The 20,486-nt window shown below is 39.5% G+C and overlaps 1 protein-coding gene and 1 pseudogene across 3 annotated transcripts in view; both read right to left on the reverse strand.

Annotated features, from left to right (window-relative positions):
- Nucleotides 1–20,486, reverse strand: part of kdm4b (lysine (K)-specific demethylase 4B) — a 479,386-nt gene that overhangs the window by 87,679 nt on the left and 371,221 nt on the right. For all 3 annotated transcript variants that reach the window (XM_043720917.2, XM_043720921.2, XM_043720920.2), the window contains 2 exons: nucleotides 16,823–17,001; nucleotides 679–895 (listed from right to left, as the gene is read on the reverse strand). In XM_043720917.2, coding sequence (XP_043576852.2) covers nucleotides 679–895; nucleotides 16,823–17,001 — 396 coding nt within the window. The remainder of the gene's footprint in view (nucleotides 1–678; nucleotides 896–16,822; nucleotides 17,002–20,486) is intronic.
- Nucleotides 11,189–11,902, reverse strand: LOC148142530 (uncharacterized; annotated as a pseudogene).

Genomic DNA, 20,486 nt, shown 5'->3' on the forward strand with positions numbered 1-20,486 from the left:
GCAAGATGGATAGGAAGCAGCGGTTGCTCTTAGATAAAGGGTCGATAATGAAAAGGCATAGCTTTTAAGGTGAAGGGCAGGAGCTTTAGAGGTGATTTGAGGAAAATTGCTTGTCACGCAGAGGGTGATGGAAATTTGGAATGCACTGCCTGCAAGGGTGGTATAGGTGGGAAATCTCATATCCTTTCTCAAGTACTTGGATGAGCACTTGAAATGTCATAACATTCAAAGCTGTGGGCCAAGGGCTAGAAAATGGAATTAGCATAGGTAGGTGATGGAATTTTTTTGTTGGTGTATACTTGATGAGCTGAAGGACCTCTTCTGTACTGTAAGACGATGACGCTTGACATGGACTAAAAGGGTGAATGCTCGATTTCCCATGACCTCATTCTATCCTGGTTTATTCTCGATACTTTCATGAGTTTTTCTTGTTGTTAGAGTGGAATTGGATAGAACCCCTGACACAGCTTCAATGGCATTTTATCACTCTGCTATTCATATTTTTTATTTTTAATGTATTCAAGAATTTTAATATTCAAACAGAATATTCACTTCCAAAACATATATTATTACCATGCCCTTTGTGACACAGATTAATACAAATTGCATATTTTTCAAGACAGGACTGACAGCCCATTCATTTTGAAGATATATTTATTTGAGCTGTGAACTACTTACTAGCATGCACCTGAAGACAGCATTTTGAACAGGAAATGAGCAAGCTGGTCCCATCATCACCAATATATGAATTTGTTGGTAAAGGCTCTGTGTTTTCTCCACCTGATGTGAAACACATTTCTGGGATGATTGGCTTTGTCTTTTGCCCAACCTTGGCAGTCATTTTCCAGGGATTTCCATCAGCTGTGAAAGTGTCCTGTACAGTATCTCTTTCAGGCTTCAAAAGAAAAAGAGAGAGTTTTTTTTAAAACAATAAAATCAAAAGCATTCAATTTTGAATCATTTTACAATTAGAATCTGCAGATGACGTGCAGCTAAATTTAAGATTTTTCTACATGCGCGGAAAATATTAAGTGAGTGATGTCAGAGGCCAGTAGTGCAGAACAAATTGTCCACATCCTATGTTGTTGCTCTCAGGGGTGCCCATCAAACTGACAGGCAGGAATGGGCAAGCGACAGCTACCCAGGGATATAATAAAACACATGGAACACAATTCATCTGCACAACTATATCAGACTTATATTATCTGCCAGTTAAAAAAAAATTAATGCTTCACCAAAAATCCTGAGGACAACTACCAAGTCAATTTTCTCCTTTTACCATTTTTCCAATGGTAATTTTTAATATTATGGCCCATTACAGGAGCTTTTTACATTTGCCTCTTTTTTTCAAAATAAAAGGATACAGTAACATGATTACACAATTTTACATATTTATTTCCTCAAATACTCAGCAAATGTGCTCCTAATCTAGGCTGATACTCTAGCACAGTACTACACGATTAAAGTACTGTCTGAAGGGAGAAGAGTTAAATTAAGGTCCCTCTTTCACATTTCAATCCTAAGTAACGAATGCATGAGAAGCAGAGAGTTCTTCTCCTGTCCTGGCCGATGTTTTTCCCTCAACATATATTTTTCAAATAACCAATTGTCCATCCTGCGGCTGACTGTGATGTTACTGACACAGAAAGGATAACAGACCAACAGCCACAGTACTCCAAAAGTAAATGGCAGCCATAAGCAACATCAAGAAAATAAAAGAATTCCTTTCTTTGTGAAATAGGTGACATTGAAGGGAGTTGGATACTGGATTGTATGCAACAAAAATACATTAGAAAATAAAACTGGCTGTACCCAAAGAACACACAGAAGTGTGAACTCAGTATGAGCATTAAAAAAAAGTGGATGTTTCCATTGTCTAAAACTTGCTTAGTCTGACAAATGATGTGTGCACAAATGACAATGTTACATCTGACAAAATGTTCTGTCAAGGAGAAATAGCCAGAGAGACAGGAAAAGCAGCATATTAGATTGGTCTCTTTATATTGTTTGCACCTTCTTTAGAAGGATGTGCAATTTTACAAGCAGCCAAGCAGGTCTTACACAGTCGTCAAGCTTAAATGCAAGTAATTCAGTACTACTTCTGCTATCATACAGGCCAGCCAGCTAAGGGGCTCCAGTGTTGCTGGTGGTAAAAGCTGGAATTGCACAGATCCAATCCAACAAGCTCTGGCACTTGTTTATTCCAGCATTGCTGATGCAGTAGTCAAGCCAAAAAAATTAAATATTTTGGAACAGTAGATTTTTTAATAAGAGCGAGGGGGCGAACGAGCCACAAGGGAGTCAATCCTTCTCGATATGATTACTGGGTTGGCTTTTCATTGCAAAGATAAGAAAAAACACCTAGCAGCCATTTTTGTTTCCCCTGCATCAGTTCAAGTGATTTAATGGGATTGCTGTAAACTCAGATAAACTGCATTTCCATGTACTTAATGCTATCGCGTAGATTGCTCTGCAAATATTTCATTTGTCTAGCCTCTCTCCACTCCAAGATTTTATCATGCCAGCGTTATACAAAGAGATTTAAGGATCATTTTCAATTACTTGATGGTGTCAAACTCTGTGTCTTTGGGTAATGTTGAACAAAATTCAATTCAAAACCAATCTCACTTTAATCAAAGTTTGTTGAGTGTTACATGCACACATCAAATGTTCTTCCATCAATTATAGAAAGGCTCGTTCTTAGACATTACTACTTCCAACTTAAACAAGTCAAAATGGAGATAGCCTTAAACTTCAGAAAATAAGCAAATATTGGGAAGTCAGATTATTAATTTTTCCTATATTTTCCTTTCAAGTACCACTACATCCTCAAGACTTTATTTTTAACTCAAAATGTATTTATCTTCCATCATGTACTTGTTGGCAACTGATCGCTGATTGCATTGGCTTTTGGCTCAATGATTTTTTTTCTGGTAAGACTATTTACAAAGGCACTTTGCAGAAGCACAAGGATAAAGGTGACAATTAGACAGATGATCAAATATTTGCTTGGGATGGGTTTAAAGGGAAATTTCGAAAGGAATAGAGGATATGGAGAGAGAACAGGCTTTGGAGGGTAAATTCTAGAATGTGAAGCATAGCTAGTTGAAAGTTCTCATCAGGCTAGGTCAAAAAGGAAGGGAATGATATGCACATAGTATGAACAAGAGAAACTGTGAAGTCAGGATGAATAAGAGTTCAGAGACAGCAAGAGTCAAGGCCATAGCGTGTCCTAAATGCAGAATATTAAATCCAAGGTACCAGTGAAACAGAAGCTAATGTGGTCAGTGAAGAGGAATGAATTTGGTGCAGATAATAATATGGAAGCAGAGTTTTGGGTGGGCTGAGATTTAATGGGGTTGGATAGGAGACTAAGCAGGAGAGCATTCAAATAGGTGAGTTTAGAGCCACTAAACGGTTTCAGTAGCAGAGAACAGACTGTGGTAGAGGGAGAGTTGGGCACTGTACCAGAGCTTGGATGAAGGTGGTCTTTACAAAAGGTGCAAGCATACAGGTCTTGAAAATGGAGGTTGGAGATGAATTGGAGATGAACTGAATAGTTTACAATGACAACGTTTGTGCTCTTCACTTTAATTTGCCATTAATTCTCTCACTCAATGTATAGCTACAGCAAGAAAACCTTTCAAGGTCAGAGACAGAATGTACAACATCCGTTTCATTGTGAATAATGAACAGTAAATATTTAAAAGCTACAAATAAATTAACAGTTAATTTTAATTTCTCGATTTAAAAGTCATTTGTTTGAGCATTGAATACTCATAACATCGGGAAACTAGTTTAGAGGAATTATTAAATAAGACTAAATTATCTCGAGTCATTAACATGAAGTGCTCAAGTGATTTTTTTCTTGTACTGTCAACTGTGTTTATTAATTCAGTTCCCTCACAACTGGGATGAGGAATTCTTCCAAAGCAGATCTAAGTTGATGATATTTGCTGATTAAAAAAACTTCATAACCTTTGTATTGTTTTCTGTGGTTACAAAATAGAACTCTAATAAGTTGAATAAGGACCCCTTAAAAACCCAGCTTAGTTTCAAAAGATACTGGATTTGAGCAGGACTTTGACATAGTGGTCCTAATGTTGCAGTTTGTAAACAAAATTAGATTGTAGTGAATATACTACAAAGTTAAAAATAAGGACTGTATATGTTAGAAATTAACAGCTGGCTCATCAGCATCTAAAAAGACACAAGAGAGTTTAGCTTTTGGCATGAAGACCTCTCAAACCACTGAGGGTTTCCAGCATTTTCTAAGATACTCAATCTAACACCTGTTTGTAACACCAAACACTGAGCAATAATTAATTGTAAACCAGCCTTGTCTGAAATTCTATAAGATGAAAGGTAAACCTGCAGTTCTACTGACAGGTGCTTTTCAACAATCCAAATGGATGAACGTGCACTAATCACATATCCACTTGCACATACTCCCTTGGCATTTATCCACCTGAAGTGTAGGTTAAAAATATTGTCAATTGCTAATTCTTTGGCTAATTGCTAATTCTTTGCTACGATCAGTAATAGCTTAAAACTAACCATATCCATAGGTAACAAAAGGTAAAACTAGAAATCTTAGAAATACAAAGTAAATTACTTGAGACGATCACTGTTACATTTTGCTGATTGAGAGTGGCTACTGACTCCTAGTTCTCAGAAAGCCCCTGATATGCCCAGTAGCAGGTGATGTGGATCAGGTTGGTATTGAAAGTACATGTTTGCCAGAGATGGGTGAGTTAATGTTTTGTTCCTGCCGAGTTTTGTACATTCACCTTTAAGTAACATTTCAATTTTATGTCATTGGAAATCCCTGAAACACTTATTAGCAACGACCCAGGTAAGCTGCTAAGAAAGTGAAGCTTGTCCACTAAATCTAACATCTCCACAAGATAGATCACTGGATGAGGCAGATCTGCCAGTTCCAACATTTCAAAAAAGTCAAAGGGCACCATCTTCCTTAAAGATGCTATTTGATACTTTTCTTTGTTTACAAGAATGCAACATCTTGGAAACAATACTTTATTCTTTCAACATAGCAGCTGTTTTCTGCTGTCTACAACTGAAAAGGTGAACTATTCATTTCTAAGCTACATAAACCAAGATTCTACATTTGCATACATTGACTATTTAAACTATGGTGCGCAAGGCGCACTCCCACAGGTTTCCACTCATTATTTGCACACCAATTCTTATTGGAAATGCAAACCAAATCCCAATTAGAGCCTGAATGTGTCTATTGAGGTGCGCACACAGAATGGAGGATACTTCTCAAAATAACAAAGTCAACCTTGCCAAGGAATTTCACAGGTAGTCAGCATTGACTCAGCTTTTCTGGAATTCAAGAGAAATTCACTTTCCCCAAAAGAAAAGTAAAACCTATTAAGGATTCATACTCCTCACACCTAGTCAGAAACATACAGAGGAACCTCGATTATCCAAATACCAATTATCCAAAAATCGGATTATCTGAAGGAGATCTTGAGGTCCACTCAGAAACATTACATCAATGATGTGTGAGCAACACTGGTCCAGTCACTAAAACTGTTGCCCAGAACAATCCTGGACTGATGGGAGCACAGGCACTGTCTCTAAATGACTCTTTTCTCTCTCTCCGGTGTGCTACTGCCTAGTTTGAACAGGGAGCAGATTTCATAGAAAACTCCGAGCCCCAGAGGAAAGGCACTGAATCGATTAATCAATTATCCAAACGAAATAGTGCCCGCCCATCTCGTTCCAATAATAGAGATTCCCCTGTATTGCAAATTAAAATTTTAATTGTACCACCATAAAAAAAACAATTGAAATTCCACAAACAGCAAAACATACAGTTAAATAAAAAGGCATTAATAAAAAGAGACAACAAATGAATTGTACAGATGCACATCCCTTTCCTTCCAAGAAATGTTGAAGATATAAAGATCACATTTAGTATGAAAGCATAACAAAGACTAATCAAGAAACACTTATTAAATTATGGAAGTTTAAAGATTTTACAATATTCCTACTTTCTGAAAAGAAATCCATGTGCATTTACCATAGATTATGACTTACAAGTTGGTTTTTGAAGCTTTTAAAATCCCTTTAAGGAACGGGGATCAACTTATAAAAACTAGATAAAATGTGAAATGTTGCTGCTGCTAACTATTTTGATATATTAAAATGTTTTGTTTGTCAGTCACCACATGCAGACTGCTCTTGCCTCAAACTCCTGCTCATCTTTTTAGCAACATGGTCCTGATCACCCATTCAATACCATGGCTTGAATCAGAAGGCAAATATAGCCCTGTATTTCTGTACCCAAAAAAAGTGAAGCCAACTCCTAATTCGTGTACAACCATGCATTTATTAACTGTGTGGAGTCAACCTATCTGCCAAGTAACAGCCTAAACATGCACTGTGGCATGTAAAACAGGGAAAGTCTTAAATACAGTGTTGACATATACACATTGATCTAAGAAAATCTCTCCAAATTAATTGAGGAACTTGTGTTCCAAGTATTTGATACAATAAGTCACTGAAAGTTGGATTTACAGCTCTCTGTGATTTCTTGCAGGCTTGGACACAGTAGCTACCATATCAAGCTTTGATGCATCAAGTTAGGATGCTTCCTATGATGCATTGATAAAAATTGGTAAATTTCAACATGGACATGCCAAATTTCCTGAGCCTTCTTAGGCAGTAGAGACCTTAATCTGCTTTCTTAACTGTAGCATGGACATAAATGAACCAAGACAGATTGTTGGTCTTATTTACTCTGAGGAACTTGAAGCCCTTGACCATCTCCACCTCAGCACCAATCTATTAAGCAAGCCAGCCTTCCATCCATTGATTCTATTTATACTGCATGGTGCCTCAGGAAAGCAGATACATTATAATCAAAGACCCCTCCCAGCCCAGTTATATTCCTTCCACCCTCTTGCGTCAGGCAGACGATACAAAACCAACAGATTCAAGAAAAGCTTCTTTCTGCCTGTTATCATACTTTTAAACGGACCTCTCATATTAGAATTGATCCTTCTCTGCACCTTCACTGTAGCTGTAATACTATATTCTGCATTCTATTCCATTTAACTGGTGTAGTTATGTTACGTAGCATTTGCCTGGATAGCATACAAAACAATTTTCATTATAGATTAGATTAGATTACTTACAGTGTGGAAACAGGCCCTTCGGCCCAACAAGTCCACACCGACCCGCCGAAGCGCAACCCACCCAGACCCATTCCCCTACATTTATCCCTTCACCTAACACTACGGGCAATTTAGCACGGCCTATTCACCTAACCTGCACATTTTTGGACTGTGGGAGGAAACTGGAGCACCCGGAGGAAACCCACGCAGACACGGGGAGAATGTGCAAACTCCACACAGTTGCCTGAGGTGGGAATTGAACCCGGGTCTCTGGCGCTGTGAGGCAGCAGTGCTAACCACTGTGCCACCGTGCTGCCCATTTTGGTACATAAAATAATAAATCAAATCAAGTCATCTTTCAAATGACAAAGTTAATTCACAGCACATTGTATAATCAGACACAGTTTGCTGCTTACTTTAACATGAGCCAAGAATTTCATGAGCGGAAGCATCTTTGGGTTGCAATTGTTAACTCACTGCCAGAGACAAATCAGTATTAGGCAAAAGAATAAAAATTGTTGTATGTTTCATTTACTCTTATAAACTGTACTGTTAGTAGATACTACCAAAGCATTATTGTAGTAAAATCAATACATTTAGTTTTCTTTAGTTATTTTATATATCTCAATTAAGTCACTTCTCAAACTTGCAACAAAAACAGCCTCAGGTCCCTCAACCTTTCCTCGTAAGGCCATCCCTCCACACCAGGCAACATCCGAGTAAATCCCCTCTGAACCCTTTCCAAAGCTTCCACATCCTTCCAAATGACCAGAACTGTACACAATACTCCAGGTGTGGCCACAACAGAGTTTTGTACAGCTGCAGTGTGACCTCATGGTTCTGAAACTCAATCCCTCTACTAATAAAAGCTAACACTCCATATGCCTTCTTAACAACCCTATCAACCTGGGTGACAACTTTGAGGAGTGTATGTACATGGTCACCAAGATCTCTCCGCTCATCTACACTATTAAGAACCTTACCATTCAACCAGTACTCTGCATTCCTAATACTCCTTCCAAAGTGAATCACCTCACACTTTTCCACATTAAACTCCATTTGCTACCTCTCAGCCCAGCTCTGCAGCTTGTCTACGTCCCTCTGTAACCTACAACATCCTTCAGCGCTATCCACAACTCTACCAACCTTAGCATCATCTGGAAATTTACTAACCCATCCTTCTATGCTCTCATCCAGGTAGTTTATAAAAATGACAAACAGCAGTGGACCCAAAACAGATCCTTGCAGTACACCACTAGTAACTGAACTCCTGGATGAACACTTCTCATCAATCACCACCCTCTGTCTTCTTTCAGCTAGCCAATTTCTGATCCAAACCGCTAAATCACCCTCAATCCCATGCCTCCGTATTTTGTGCAGTAGACTACCGTGGGGAACCTTATCAAATGCCTTACTGAAATTCAAATACACATCGACCTCTTTACCCTCATCCACCTGTTTGGTCACCTTCTCAAAGAACTTAAGGTTTGAGAGGAACAACCTACCCTTTATGAAACAATGTTGATTATCCCTAATCAACTTATTCCTTTCCAGATGATTATAAATCCTCTCTTTTGTAACCTTTTCCAACACGTTACCCACAACTGAAGGAAGGCTCACTGGTCTATAATTACCAGAGTTGTGTCTATTCCCCTTCTTGAACAAGGGAACAATATTTGCTATTCTATTGCTGTAGACAATGACGACAAAGATCAACGTCAAAGGCTCGGCAATCTCCTCCCTGGCTTCCCAGCGAATACTTTGATAAATCCCAACCAGCCCAGGGAATTTATCTATTTTCACACTTTCCAGAATTTCTAACACCACTTCCTTGTGAACTTCAATCCCATCTAGCCTAGTAGCCTTCCTCAGTATTCTCCTCAACAACACTGTCTTTTTCCAGTGTGAATATTGACAAAAAATATTCATTTAGCGCTTCCCCCATCTTCTCTGACTCCACGCACAACTTCCCATTACTATCCTTGATTGGACTTAACCTTTCTCCAGTTATTCTTTTATCCCTCAGATACCTACAGAAAGCTTTAGGATTTTCCCTGATCCTATCTGCCAACAACTTCTCACACCCCCTCCTCGCTCATCTTAGCTCTCTCTTTAGGTATTTCCTGGCTACCTTGTAACTCTCAATCACCCTAACTGAACCATCACATCTCATCCTAACATAAGCCTTCTTCTTCCTCTTGACAAGAGAGATTCAACTTCCTTAGTAAACCACAGCTCCTGCGCTCCACAACATCCTCCCTGTCTGACAGGTACATACTTATCAAGGAAACACAGTAGCTGTTTCTTGAATAAACTCCACATTTCTATTATGCCCATCCCCTGCAGTTTCCTTCCCCATCCTTTGCATCCTAAATCTTGTCTAATCGCATCGTAATTGCCTTTTCCCCAGCTGTAGCTCTTGCCCTCCGGTGCATACCTATGTCTTTCCATCGCTAAAGTCAACGTAACTGAATTGTGGTCACTATTTCCAAAGTGCTCACTCACCTCCAAATCTAACACCTCGCCAGGTTAATTACCCAGCACCAAATCTAATGTGACCTCGCCCCTTTTTGGCTTGTCTACATACTGTGTCAAGAAACCCTCCTGCACACATTGGGCAAAACCCTGACCCATCTAAAGTACTTGAATTATATATTCCCAGCCAATATTTGGGGAGTTGAAGTCCCCCATAACAACTACTCTGTCACTCTCGCTCCTATCAAGAATTATCTTTGCTGGCCTATTCTCTACATCTCTGGAACTATTTGCAGGCCTCTTAGAAACTCCCAACAGGGAGACCTCTCTCCTTACCTGTTTCTAATCTCAGCCCATACTACCTCAGTTGATGAGTCCTCAAACGTCCTTTCTGCAGCTGTAATACTATCCTTTTTTTTAGTAGATATTTTTATTGAAAATTTAACATGTTTTTACACGGTTACAAAAGAAAACTAAAAAAAAACCCAACTATAAACATTGATATACAGTTAAATCTTAAATAAATGATAACCAAAATCTATCAAACAAGAAAACAGAAATACCAAGAGAAAAACAAAACTCAACTAACTACTCATCTAACTTACAACTAACCATAGTATATGATTAAAATTCTTACATTATTCAAGAGAAAAAAAAACCCAACAGATAACACAAATTGAGCAGTGATATACATGCTCGGAATGTGTTAACATCAGATCACAACAAAACCTGAATTCATGCGGGATTCCTCTTCCGGGGGCCCCGGACCAGCCAGGTTCACCCTCTCAATTAAATAAAGGCCCTTGTAGGATGACCAAGATATCTGTATTTGTGTAATTCAAGAAGGGCTGCCATATTTTATGGAGTAATTTGGTTTTTCTCCTGGTGCACCCTATTTAGAATGAAGCCAGGGGTAGTATATTCCATAATTATTCTGTGCCAACTCGAAAATCCATGAAGGCCCTCAGCCACCCAGTTTACCAAAATGTTTTTCCTTGCACAGAAAGGGAGAGTGGAAAATAATCTCTGAGGTTTGATAATATTCTCCTCCTTTTGATTGGTGAATTACTCCCAGTGACATTCCAGGTGCACCATTTAATCGACCGATCATCCATTATCACCGGGCAAGTCCGAGACCCCTATATTATTAAATATAGTAATACAAAATAACAGGGGAAAACAACCCCGCTCCCAAGGACAAAGATAAAATAGGATAAGGTAGCCAACTTCCCCCCATCAACCCCCTGGCCTATATATATAAGGAAAAGAAAATCGTTAAGTAAAGAACGAATAAATAAACCCTTCTTCCCACCCCCCCCCCCCGGAGGTAATATTAAACAGTAAAGTAATGAAAAGAAACAAAGAAAAGGGGCGTAAACCGGGGTGGGGGTTGGGCAAAACAACATCAATTAACTCTTATAATTTATCTGAGTGTGTCCAAAAGCTCCTTGGCCTTCTCCAGTGATCCGAAGTTATACACGGATCCTTCATGGCTAAGGCGTAGTATAGCTGGGTAGCGCAAGGAGTATTGAATGTTTAATTCCCTTAAACACTTCTTCGCTTCATCAAACGCCTTCCTCTTTCGGACCAGAGCTGGGGAAAAGTCCTGAAATAACAATCTTGGATCCTTTATAAGTCATGGCTTGGGGATCTTTCCCAAGATTTCTGGAGGCTTCCAAGAGCATCTGCCTCATCTTATAGCTCTGCAGCCGGAACAGGACCGGGCGGGGATGCTGGTTCGAGCCGGGCCCGTGTATTGCGGCCCGGTAGGCCCGTTCCACCCTTACCTGGCCTGATCCAGCTTCCAGATTTAAAAGCTGTGGAAGCCACTGTTCAAGGAACATTGCAAGCTGTCCTTCTTCTTCCCGTTCGGGAAGGCCCAACAAACAAATATTTTTTCGACGATCTCGATTCTTGAGGTCGTCAATGTGATTCTCTAAGGTCCGGACTTGTTGCTCGAGAGTCCGGACCTGATCCACGGCCGATTCTGCAATGGCCTCGGAGGTCGCGGCCTTTAGCTCCGCCCCTCCGACTCGGCATTCAATTTCATCGATGTCTCAGCCGTGCTTTTCTAGCGCGGCTGAGAATGAATTCCACTGACTTCGGGATTCTTCAATGAAAGCATCGATCTTCGCGTCGAGTTTAGAGATTACTTCCGCGAGGCTCGCCACCGAAGGTAAGTCCCCCGAGGTGGCTTCGGATGCCTCTGCTGCAGCTGGGGAGGGTGGGGGAGGGGCTCCTGCCTGCTGAGAGCTGCGGGCTCCTTTTCCCCTAGTCATTTTTACAGGAAACTGAACTGTTTAAATTTAGTACTGAACCACTAATTACATTAAGTAAAACTATTTTAAATGATTTGGTGAGTGTGGTGGAGGCGGGTGGCCCACTTTGCCTAGGTCTTGGGAGGAGCACTATAGACTCAGACTTGCTGAGTCGCCGCCATCTAGGATCTCCGTAATACTATCCTTGACTAATAATGCTTCACCACCTCCTCTTTTACCACCTTCTCGGTTATTACTGAAACAGCTAAATCCTGGAACCTGCAATAGCCATTCCTGTCCCTGCTCCACCCATGCCACAACATCAAAACCCCAGGTACCGACCCTTGCTGCAAGTTCACCCATCTTATTCCGGATGCTCCTGGCATTGAAACAGACACACTTCAAACTAACTTCTTGTTTGCCGGTGCCCTCTTGCGACCTGAAACCTTATTTCGAGCTACAATTCTATACTCGCCTACAGGTTCTATACTCGAATTACAATTTAAGTTCCCATAACCCTGCTGAATTAGCTATTTTAAATTAGCACTTTGGTGCTCTCTTAAAGACAATGCATAAGTAGTTATTCAGGTAGGTACTGAAGATAATTCCTGTATTGGGTTGCAGCATATTTATACAGAATTCACTACCAACATACACTTGAATATTATAAATAATTATTTTCCATTGTTAGGTTGACAACTAGTTTCATTTAAATTACTGTCATTGGTCCTGTACATCTTGCAAATTGCTGCAGCACAACAATCTAACCTTCCCACTAATTGATAGCCAAGAAATTGTGGAAACCTTTTATAAAAAAATTGATAGCTCAGTGGATAAATGCATTTTTGCTTAGCACACAGATTTGAATTTGCCTTCCCTGCTCTATATTTACATAGTTACTTGATCTCAACCAAGGCCAACATTTGTGCTGTCCCAACTAACCTCTGTTTCCTTGCATTAAGCACACAAAGGCGCCAGGGTTCCCACTCCTAATCATGATGCAGTGATTTTTGATGGAATGTGCACTTTGCATTGACAAGAGGTAGGCACAAATACTGACATTTGTTGTCTATGGCTATTTATGAGCTACTAGGTGGCAAGGAATTGACCAAACATCCAAACTCTGCTTTTAAGAGAAAAAGTAGAAATCACTAAAAAAGGAAATGTACAAAGGCGTGGAAGCAGCAACCACAACAAATCTATTGATTCAACTTTTCATAAATTGCTAAAGCTCAGAAACGAAGTGTTCAGTCTATCAAGAATCCCACCAAGAGTCACAGTTTAATCCATCGATCCTCATAACTTTTAATGTTCTTTTTCAAGCAAATATGAGTTTTTTTTTAGAAAGATAATTCCCAGCTTATATTTGACAAAACCGACAGAACCCCATATATTATCATCCCTCAGTGCACTTGCAGTTTTAGGTTGAAAATATTTGCAGCCCATTTAAAAAAAAGCTTTCTTTCTGCACTACAAGCACACACTCATATTGTGTCAAATTATAAGAATGAGTTTATGCAGTCTCAACATATTGCCATTAAGCCCAGGTCTGCAGAAAAACCTTCCTGCAATTTAGCATTAAATTGGAAATCTCATTCACACTGGAAGGATTGCATGTAATGGAAACGTAAATACACAAAATGGTGCAGTATACCAAGATTCGGGGTATATTAATAAAAGAGGATATTCAGAACTTTATTCGGAATCTAACCATGTGACAAACCTGTAGTGATAGAAGTGGAAAAACGTGCCCCTACCCTCACCACTTTTAAAATCCCAACTTCTCACCACAAATTTCATTTTCCCCAACTTGCTTTTATTTAGGGCAACTAGTAATGTGGCAACCTTCTATCTTGCAAGATGATGGTTTGCGTGGTGATGTTAGCCTGTGAGTTAAACGACTCCTGATGAGGCACACCACTCTGGCAATCTCTGCTACATTTCCTGTTAAGGTACACAGTGCTCTGGCCTCTATTTTCTCAGGGACCCTATTTTAGTCTGCTGAGCCTTTTGTTTGAGTGGATTCTTCCAAAGCCCTTCCAGAGGTCACAATCATCAACAACTACCTCACAACTGGCAGTATCAATGCCTGTCATCTTTATAGCAAAGATATGCAAGTCCAAATACTTGTGACCAATTCACTAGTTTATCAAAACAAATATCCCCCAGAATAGAAGACTCCTGCTATTATCTCAATTACAGTTCCTCTCACCCTGCTTCCTGCAAAGATTCAGTTTTACCAGTATTCCTATCTCTCTTACATTTCTTCCGACGATGCCACCTTCCATTAGGGTATCTCTGACATGTTCTCCTTTTGTTTCCTCAACTGAGGTTTGCCTTCCAGCATGGGTGACCTCACCAGTACAGTTATAATAGGCCAAAAGGCCTTTTTTTGTGTTGTAGATCTCCATGACTGGACCATCAACCTTGTCCAACCCATCTCCCACTCGTGTCCTCACCCCTGTACATCAATTAACTTAACATCTGTCATAAGGAAAATGTTAGTGGTTATGAAGGATGTATTGTCAGGGCATTTCAAAACACATAATACAATCAAGCAGAGTCAGCAAAGTGAAACTGCAAGTGAAAGCTTTATTACCATTGTTTGAGGATGTAATAGGTATGGTGGGTAAAAGGGAACCAGCAGATGTTGCATATTTGATTTTTCAGAATGCATTTAATAAGGCACCACACAAAAGGCTATTGAAGGTAAGAGCCCCTGATGTTGAGGGTAATATGTTAGCATGCATAAAGGATTGCTCACAAATAGAAGAGAGCGCTTTGGGATATAGGTGGAATTATTAGGATAGCAACCCATAATCAAGAGGCACAGGGACCAATGCTGGGGTTCCAACTATTTAAAGCACATTTTGATCATTTGGATGATGGAACTAAGTGTACTATAGCCAATTCTGCAGATCATACAAACACAGATGGGTAGGCAAGTAGTGAGGACATCACAAAGACTTTATAGAGGGATCTAGACAGGTTAAGTGAGTGGGCAAAAACTTGGCAGATAGAATATAATATGGAAAAAATGTGAGATTATTACTTTAGCAGGAAGAAGACGACAAGAGTCGAATACTATTTAAATGGAGAACAACTGCAACACAGGGTGATTTGAGAGTCCTAGCACATGAATCTCAAAAAGCTAGTATCCATGTCCAAAGGGTAATAGGGAAGGCAAATGGAATGCTCGCCTTCACTTAAAAGGGAAATTTCACCATCAGCATTTCCCAGCTGCTTTCATCTCTGATGAAGGATCACAGATTTTGAACAGTTAACTGTTTTTCTCTCCGCAGATGCTGAAAAACCTGCTGAGCTTCTCCAGCACTTTGTTTTTGTTTCAGATTTTCAGCACCTGCAGTTTTATTTCCTTTTATCCGAGTGTCTGTACCCAACTACTAAGGGATGACAGAGACTTTTAGTGTGCTGAGAGAGAAGTTCTACAAATTGGATTGGAGAAAAAAATGAGGGGGTCAGGGGGACCTGATTGCTCCTATTCAAGTATCTTCAATAGGTCTATTAACTAGCCAGTCACATTCAAATATCAAGTGTAACATCACAGTCTTATGTTAAATGTGAATTGATATTTGTTGTTTAAGTGCCCTTCCTCTACTAGTTTAGGACTATACTGCCACTAAACATACTTGCAAAAAATTAATCTTGAAAATCTCTCTAATCACCACAATTGATGAATGGGTGACATTCATTGAAATCATGCTGTCCACATTACAAATATCAACGTATATAGCTATAATGACTTATTAGCCAAATGCAAGAATTTAGTCACCATCCACATCTTGATTCCATCTGCTCTTTTTCCATCAAAGCCACTTCTATTTGTACATCTCTTGCTAATAATAGATCTCCAACTCGTACTGTCTTAGTCATGCTTCCACATGGTGATGAACAACAGCAACTGAGTGCCTTGTTCAACTGTTCCTGAAACTACTGAGTCCAAAATACTGTGCCTCACATTTTACTGGTGTCAGGAGAATGACAAATGAATAATAGCAGTGAATCAAATTATCTTGTTTGTTATAAATCAGAATCACATTAAGGATTATTGCCTGTTTGCGAAGCTGAATTACATTTTATCTTATCGTTACTCTATGGTCGTTGTTTTGTCCACGCAATGACAAGCCTTTGGTGCCAATCTTTATAAAACATAGACAGTTTTCACAGATGTGGATAATTGGTTAATTACAACAATTAAAATACAATCTCTTTAATGCACTGCATTTCTCTAATCAAGCTTCTGTGCATCTACATCACTGAGCTGCACAAATACCTTCTTGTGGCCAATAGCCAGGATGATTTCCACATGGTTGCTTTTTATTCATCTCACATTAAGTTAATTCAAACCCTAATTTTAGACAGACTTTAAATTTGCATAATTTAACTCCATTCTTGGAACAGCATTTAGAAATGTCAATTTTGAGTGAATAAATGCTTTGCGTCACTATTAAAGTTTTACCTTTCAAACAGAAATTCAGTAAATGCAACTTTTCATCTTTACTCTCATTCTAAGCTAAAGTCCCATATCTCTGTATGTGACCTTTTAAAGGAAACAGAGGACAGTCATTTTGATGGAGCAGCATGCATTATGCGGCTCATCACACGGGATAAACCTCTCTGTTGGCACTGAATTTCTCTACTCAGACTGGAGCTTTTTTGTTTCACGTTAAAATATAGATGCATGATTTCTCTAAGGAGTTGGATACTGAACATGGGCTAAACCACGTTTCATGTTTGGGAATTGCATGTTATGGCAAACAACATTTGTTAGGGAGTTAGGTGCTAACTGGCAACACACTTCTTTGCTGGATTAAGATGTTACAACTTTCACATGGTGACAAATTGTTGGTATCACCAGAATTCAGATCGGCACAATTTATTTTATAAGTAACAGGAGGCATGAGAGAAGATTTTCTTTACCTGGTAGTAGGGATAAAAGAGTGTACAGATTGCACAGTAGGGCTCAGTTAATGCAGCAGATGCATTAAATTTCCTTTCGGCTAAAAAATTGTATGACCGACTTTGCCACAAGTGGGTGAGTGGTGACTTCCAGGCCTCTGGTTCACTCTGATCTTCTTCACCGGAGAAAAAGGGTATTTCTATGAGGAAAAGAATGCATCAAAATTAGCACCAACACACAAACTACACCAGTTTTGTGCATCATTTTGTTAGCACCCAGTTCCAATTTGATAATGACAATGATAGTTCATCAACATTTGAAAGCAACATTCTCAGTTGCTGTAAGAAAACAGTGATAGAGTATGACGGTGTTTTAGAAATAACTCAAAGCCAAAACAAATATGGACACTCTGGAGCTTATTGTACACATCCAACAAGAAATGGTGTGAAGAAATAATTTTAAAATGTTGTAGATTTCTTCCATTACGCTTGTTAGATCTTAGAAAACTATCTGTGTGTACTGCCAGCATAACTGTCATAATGTAGGTAGCTACAATCATATCTGTCTGATTTGACTTTTTGTTGGAGTCGTAAATACTTTTCATCCTTCTAAGAAATGACCAAGTGAGCCCAGGTCAGATACAGATTTAAATGCAACATTAATCCTATCAATATGTTAATAAACCTTTCGGCTCTGCTCAGCAGCAATCCAGGAGATAATACCATATATAAAAGAAACTCAGCTTTTCTTTAATCTTTCTCAGGGATGTTTAACTAATCACCTCTTTGTCATATCACACTTCTGCAAATATACATAAGATCTTGATCTCTTACACCTCTTTTACCTTCCAAGGAAGCATCATATAATCCCTTTATATTTTTCTGCCTCCAACACACACATTTGTCACCTTGATCATCAATCATTAATTTGATTCACATGATGTTTTCTTACTCAATGTGACGTTGATGTTCAATGGCATTATCATTGCTAAAACGCCCACCGACAACATCTGGAGAGTTGCAATTGCCAGAAATTGAACCAAACCAGCCTTTTGGAATTACTATGTGGGTCAGAGACTATGAATTCTGCAGCAAGTAACACCCTAACTTGAACTCAGTTACCCCTCACTCTTCCAAACTTCAGTGGAAACAAGGTCAGCCTGTCCAACCTATCCTCATAAGGCAAACTGCTTATTCCAGATCTCAATCTAATAAACAAGCTCTGAACTGCCTCCAACACATTTACATCCCTTCCTAACATACAAACTCATGGATGCTTACTGCACAGAAGGAAGCTATTTAGCCCATCGTGACCGCGTCAGTCAGAGTCATACAGCATGGAAACAAACCTTTTAGTCCAACCAGTCCATGCTGACCATAATCCCAAACTAAACTAGTCCCACCTGCCTGCTCCTGACCCATATCCCTTTAAACCTTTCCTATCCATGTACTTGTCCAAATGTCTTTTAAACATTGCAATTGTACCCACACCCACCACTTCCTCAGGAAATTCATTCCACATGTGAGCCACCTTATTTAAAAAGAAAGTGCCCTTTGTGCCTTTTTTAAATGCTTCTCCTCTCACCATAGAAATGTGCCCCCTAGTCTTAAAATCCCCCATCCTAGGGAAAAGACAACTACAATTAACTCTACCTATACCCCTCATTATTTTATAAACTTGCATAAAGATCACCTCTCAACCTCTAATGCTCCAGTGAAAAGAGTCTTTATAACTCAGCAAGATCCTGATAAATCTCTTCTGAAGCCTCTTTAGTTTAACAATATCCTTGTTATAACTGGGTGACCAGAACTGGACACAATATTCCAGAAAACACAGATATGAGAACACTAATGCCATTTTCCAGGTCTTGGCTTAAAGCCTTGGGAGCTGTGGCAGCACAAGTGAATATCTAAATACTGTTTTAATGTTACAATATTTATTATCACATTACTTCGTCATGTGGTGATAAAAACTGCTTGTAGTGCTCCAGTGGCAGCCTGTTCAGTATTTTATATAATTCCAGCATTGTTCCTCTGCTCTTGCAATCTGTGCCACAGGTAATAAAGAAATATATCCTATATCTACCTGCCCTATTGTATTCAGGGACTTGAGGATTTTCAGATCCAAATCCCTCCGATGTTCAACAGAAACAGTAATTACTGGAGAAATGCTGCAGGTGTGCCAGCATCTGGGTGAAAGCACAGTTAACATCTGGTCCAGCAACCCTTCTTCAGAACCAACAGTAGCTAGAAAAAGGTAATTATATATGCTGAAGACAGAGATTGGGGTAAAAACAAGAGTACAGGATAAGTGGAGATGGAGCCCTGAGAGACAAAGATATGGACAATGGGTGAGCCAAGGAGGAAGTCACAAGCTGATAAAAGGGACCATCAGTAGGTAAAAATTGTGTGACTGTGCTGAAAGCAGTCTACATTACAACAGGGCCAGTGCTGTGAGGGTGGATAAAGAACATGGGAGCTACTGCTCATGGCCTAAAATGATTGAACTCAATATTGAGTTCTGAAGGCTGCAGGATCCCCAAGTACTGATCTTCAGTACCTTCCAGGTTCCCATCATTCATAACGTAATTCTTTGCCTCGTTAGCCTTTCCCAAGTGGAGTATCTTGCACTTCTCTCAGTTAATTCCGTTTGCCACTGCATTGCCCACCTGATCAGTTCATTGATATCCACGTATGGTCTGTAGCTCCCATAGTCACTATTTACACGATCAAATTTCATGTCATTCCCCTTACACTGAAGTTCAAATCATTAACTTACACCACAAACAGCACAGGATCCAGCACCAAGCACTACAGAACCCCACTGGAAACAGACCTCTATCATCACTTTTCACTTCCTCTCAGCCAATTTTGATTCAGTGTGACACATTGGCCATGCATGGGAACGGAATCTTCGTTTCTTGGCCAGTCTGATAAGAGGACTATCATCAAAAATCTTGTTACAGCCCAGGGAGACTACATGCTACCTTCATCAACATTTCTGGTTTCCTCCTCAAAAATGATTTTATATAATTTGTCAAACATGACCTTCTGTTAACAAATACATACTGCTATCCCTAATTAATCAGAGTCTTTCCAGGTGCAAATATATTTAGTTGCTCAGAAATCTTTCTAATAACTTCACCACCACCGAACTTGCACTGATTGGCTTGAAATTTCTTGATCAATCACTTCCACCCTTTTTTAATAATGGGACAATGTTAGCAATCACCCAGTCCTTTGTCATGACACCTGTGATCAGAAAGGATTTTAAAATTATGGCAGGGCACTCACACCTCCACTTCTGGCTCCCTCAAGAGCCTGGGATACATTTCATCCTTGCCTGTAGATTTATCCACTTTCAAGACTGCTAAACATGCTAGAACCTCAACTCTCTATGTACACTTCTCTTAATATTGTACATTCCTCTGCCCTGATCTCCATATCAATGTCATTCTTTGCCATTGTGAAAACCAATGTAAAGTATTCACAGAGGACTGTGTACCTGTATTCCAGATCCACGCACAGATTACCTCTATCACCCCTGAAGGGCCCCACTTGTAATTTTCTTGCTCTTTGTTCTACCCAAGAATACTCTCTCATGCACTTTCTCAGCTTCCCTTATTTCAACCCTGGCACGTTTTATACTCTGAAGGACTCTGCTGTATTGAACCCAGAGTATCTA

The sequence above is a fragment of the Chiloscyllium plagiosum genome, unplaced genomic scaffold (assembly GCF_037043375.1).
Source record: "Chiloscyllium plagiosum isolate Xiang-an unplaced genomic scaffold, Cpla_swu_hap1 HiC_scaffold_28, whole genome shotgun sequence".
Classification (NCBI taxonomy): Eukaryota; Metazoa; Chordata; class Chondrichthyes; order Orectolobiformes; family Hemiscylliidae; genus Chiloscyllium; species Chiloscyllium plagiosum.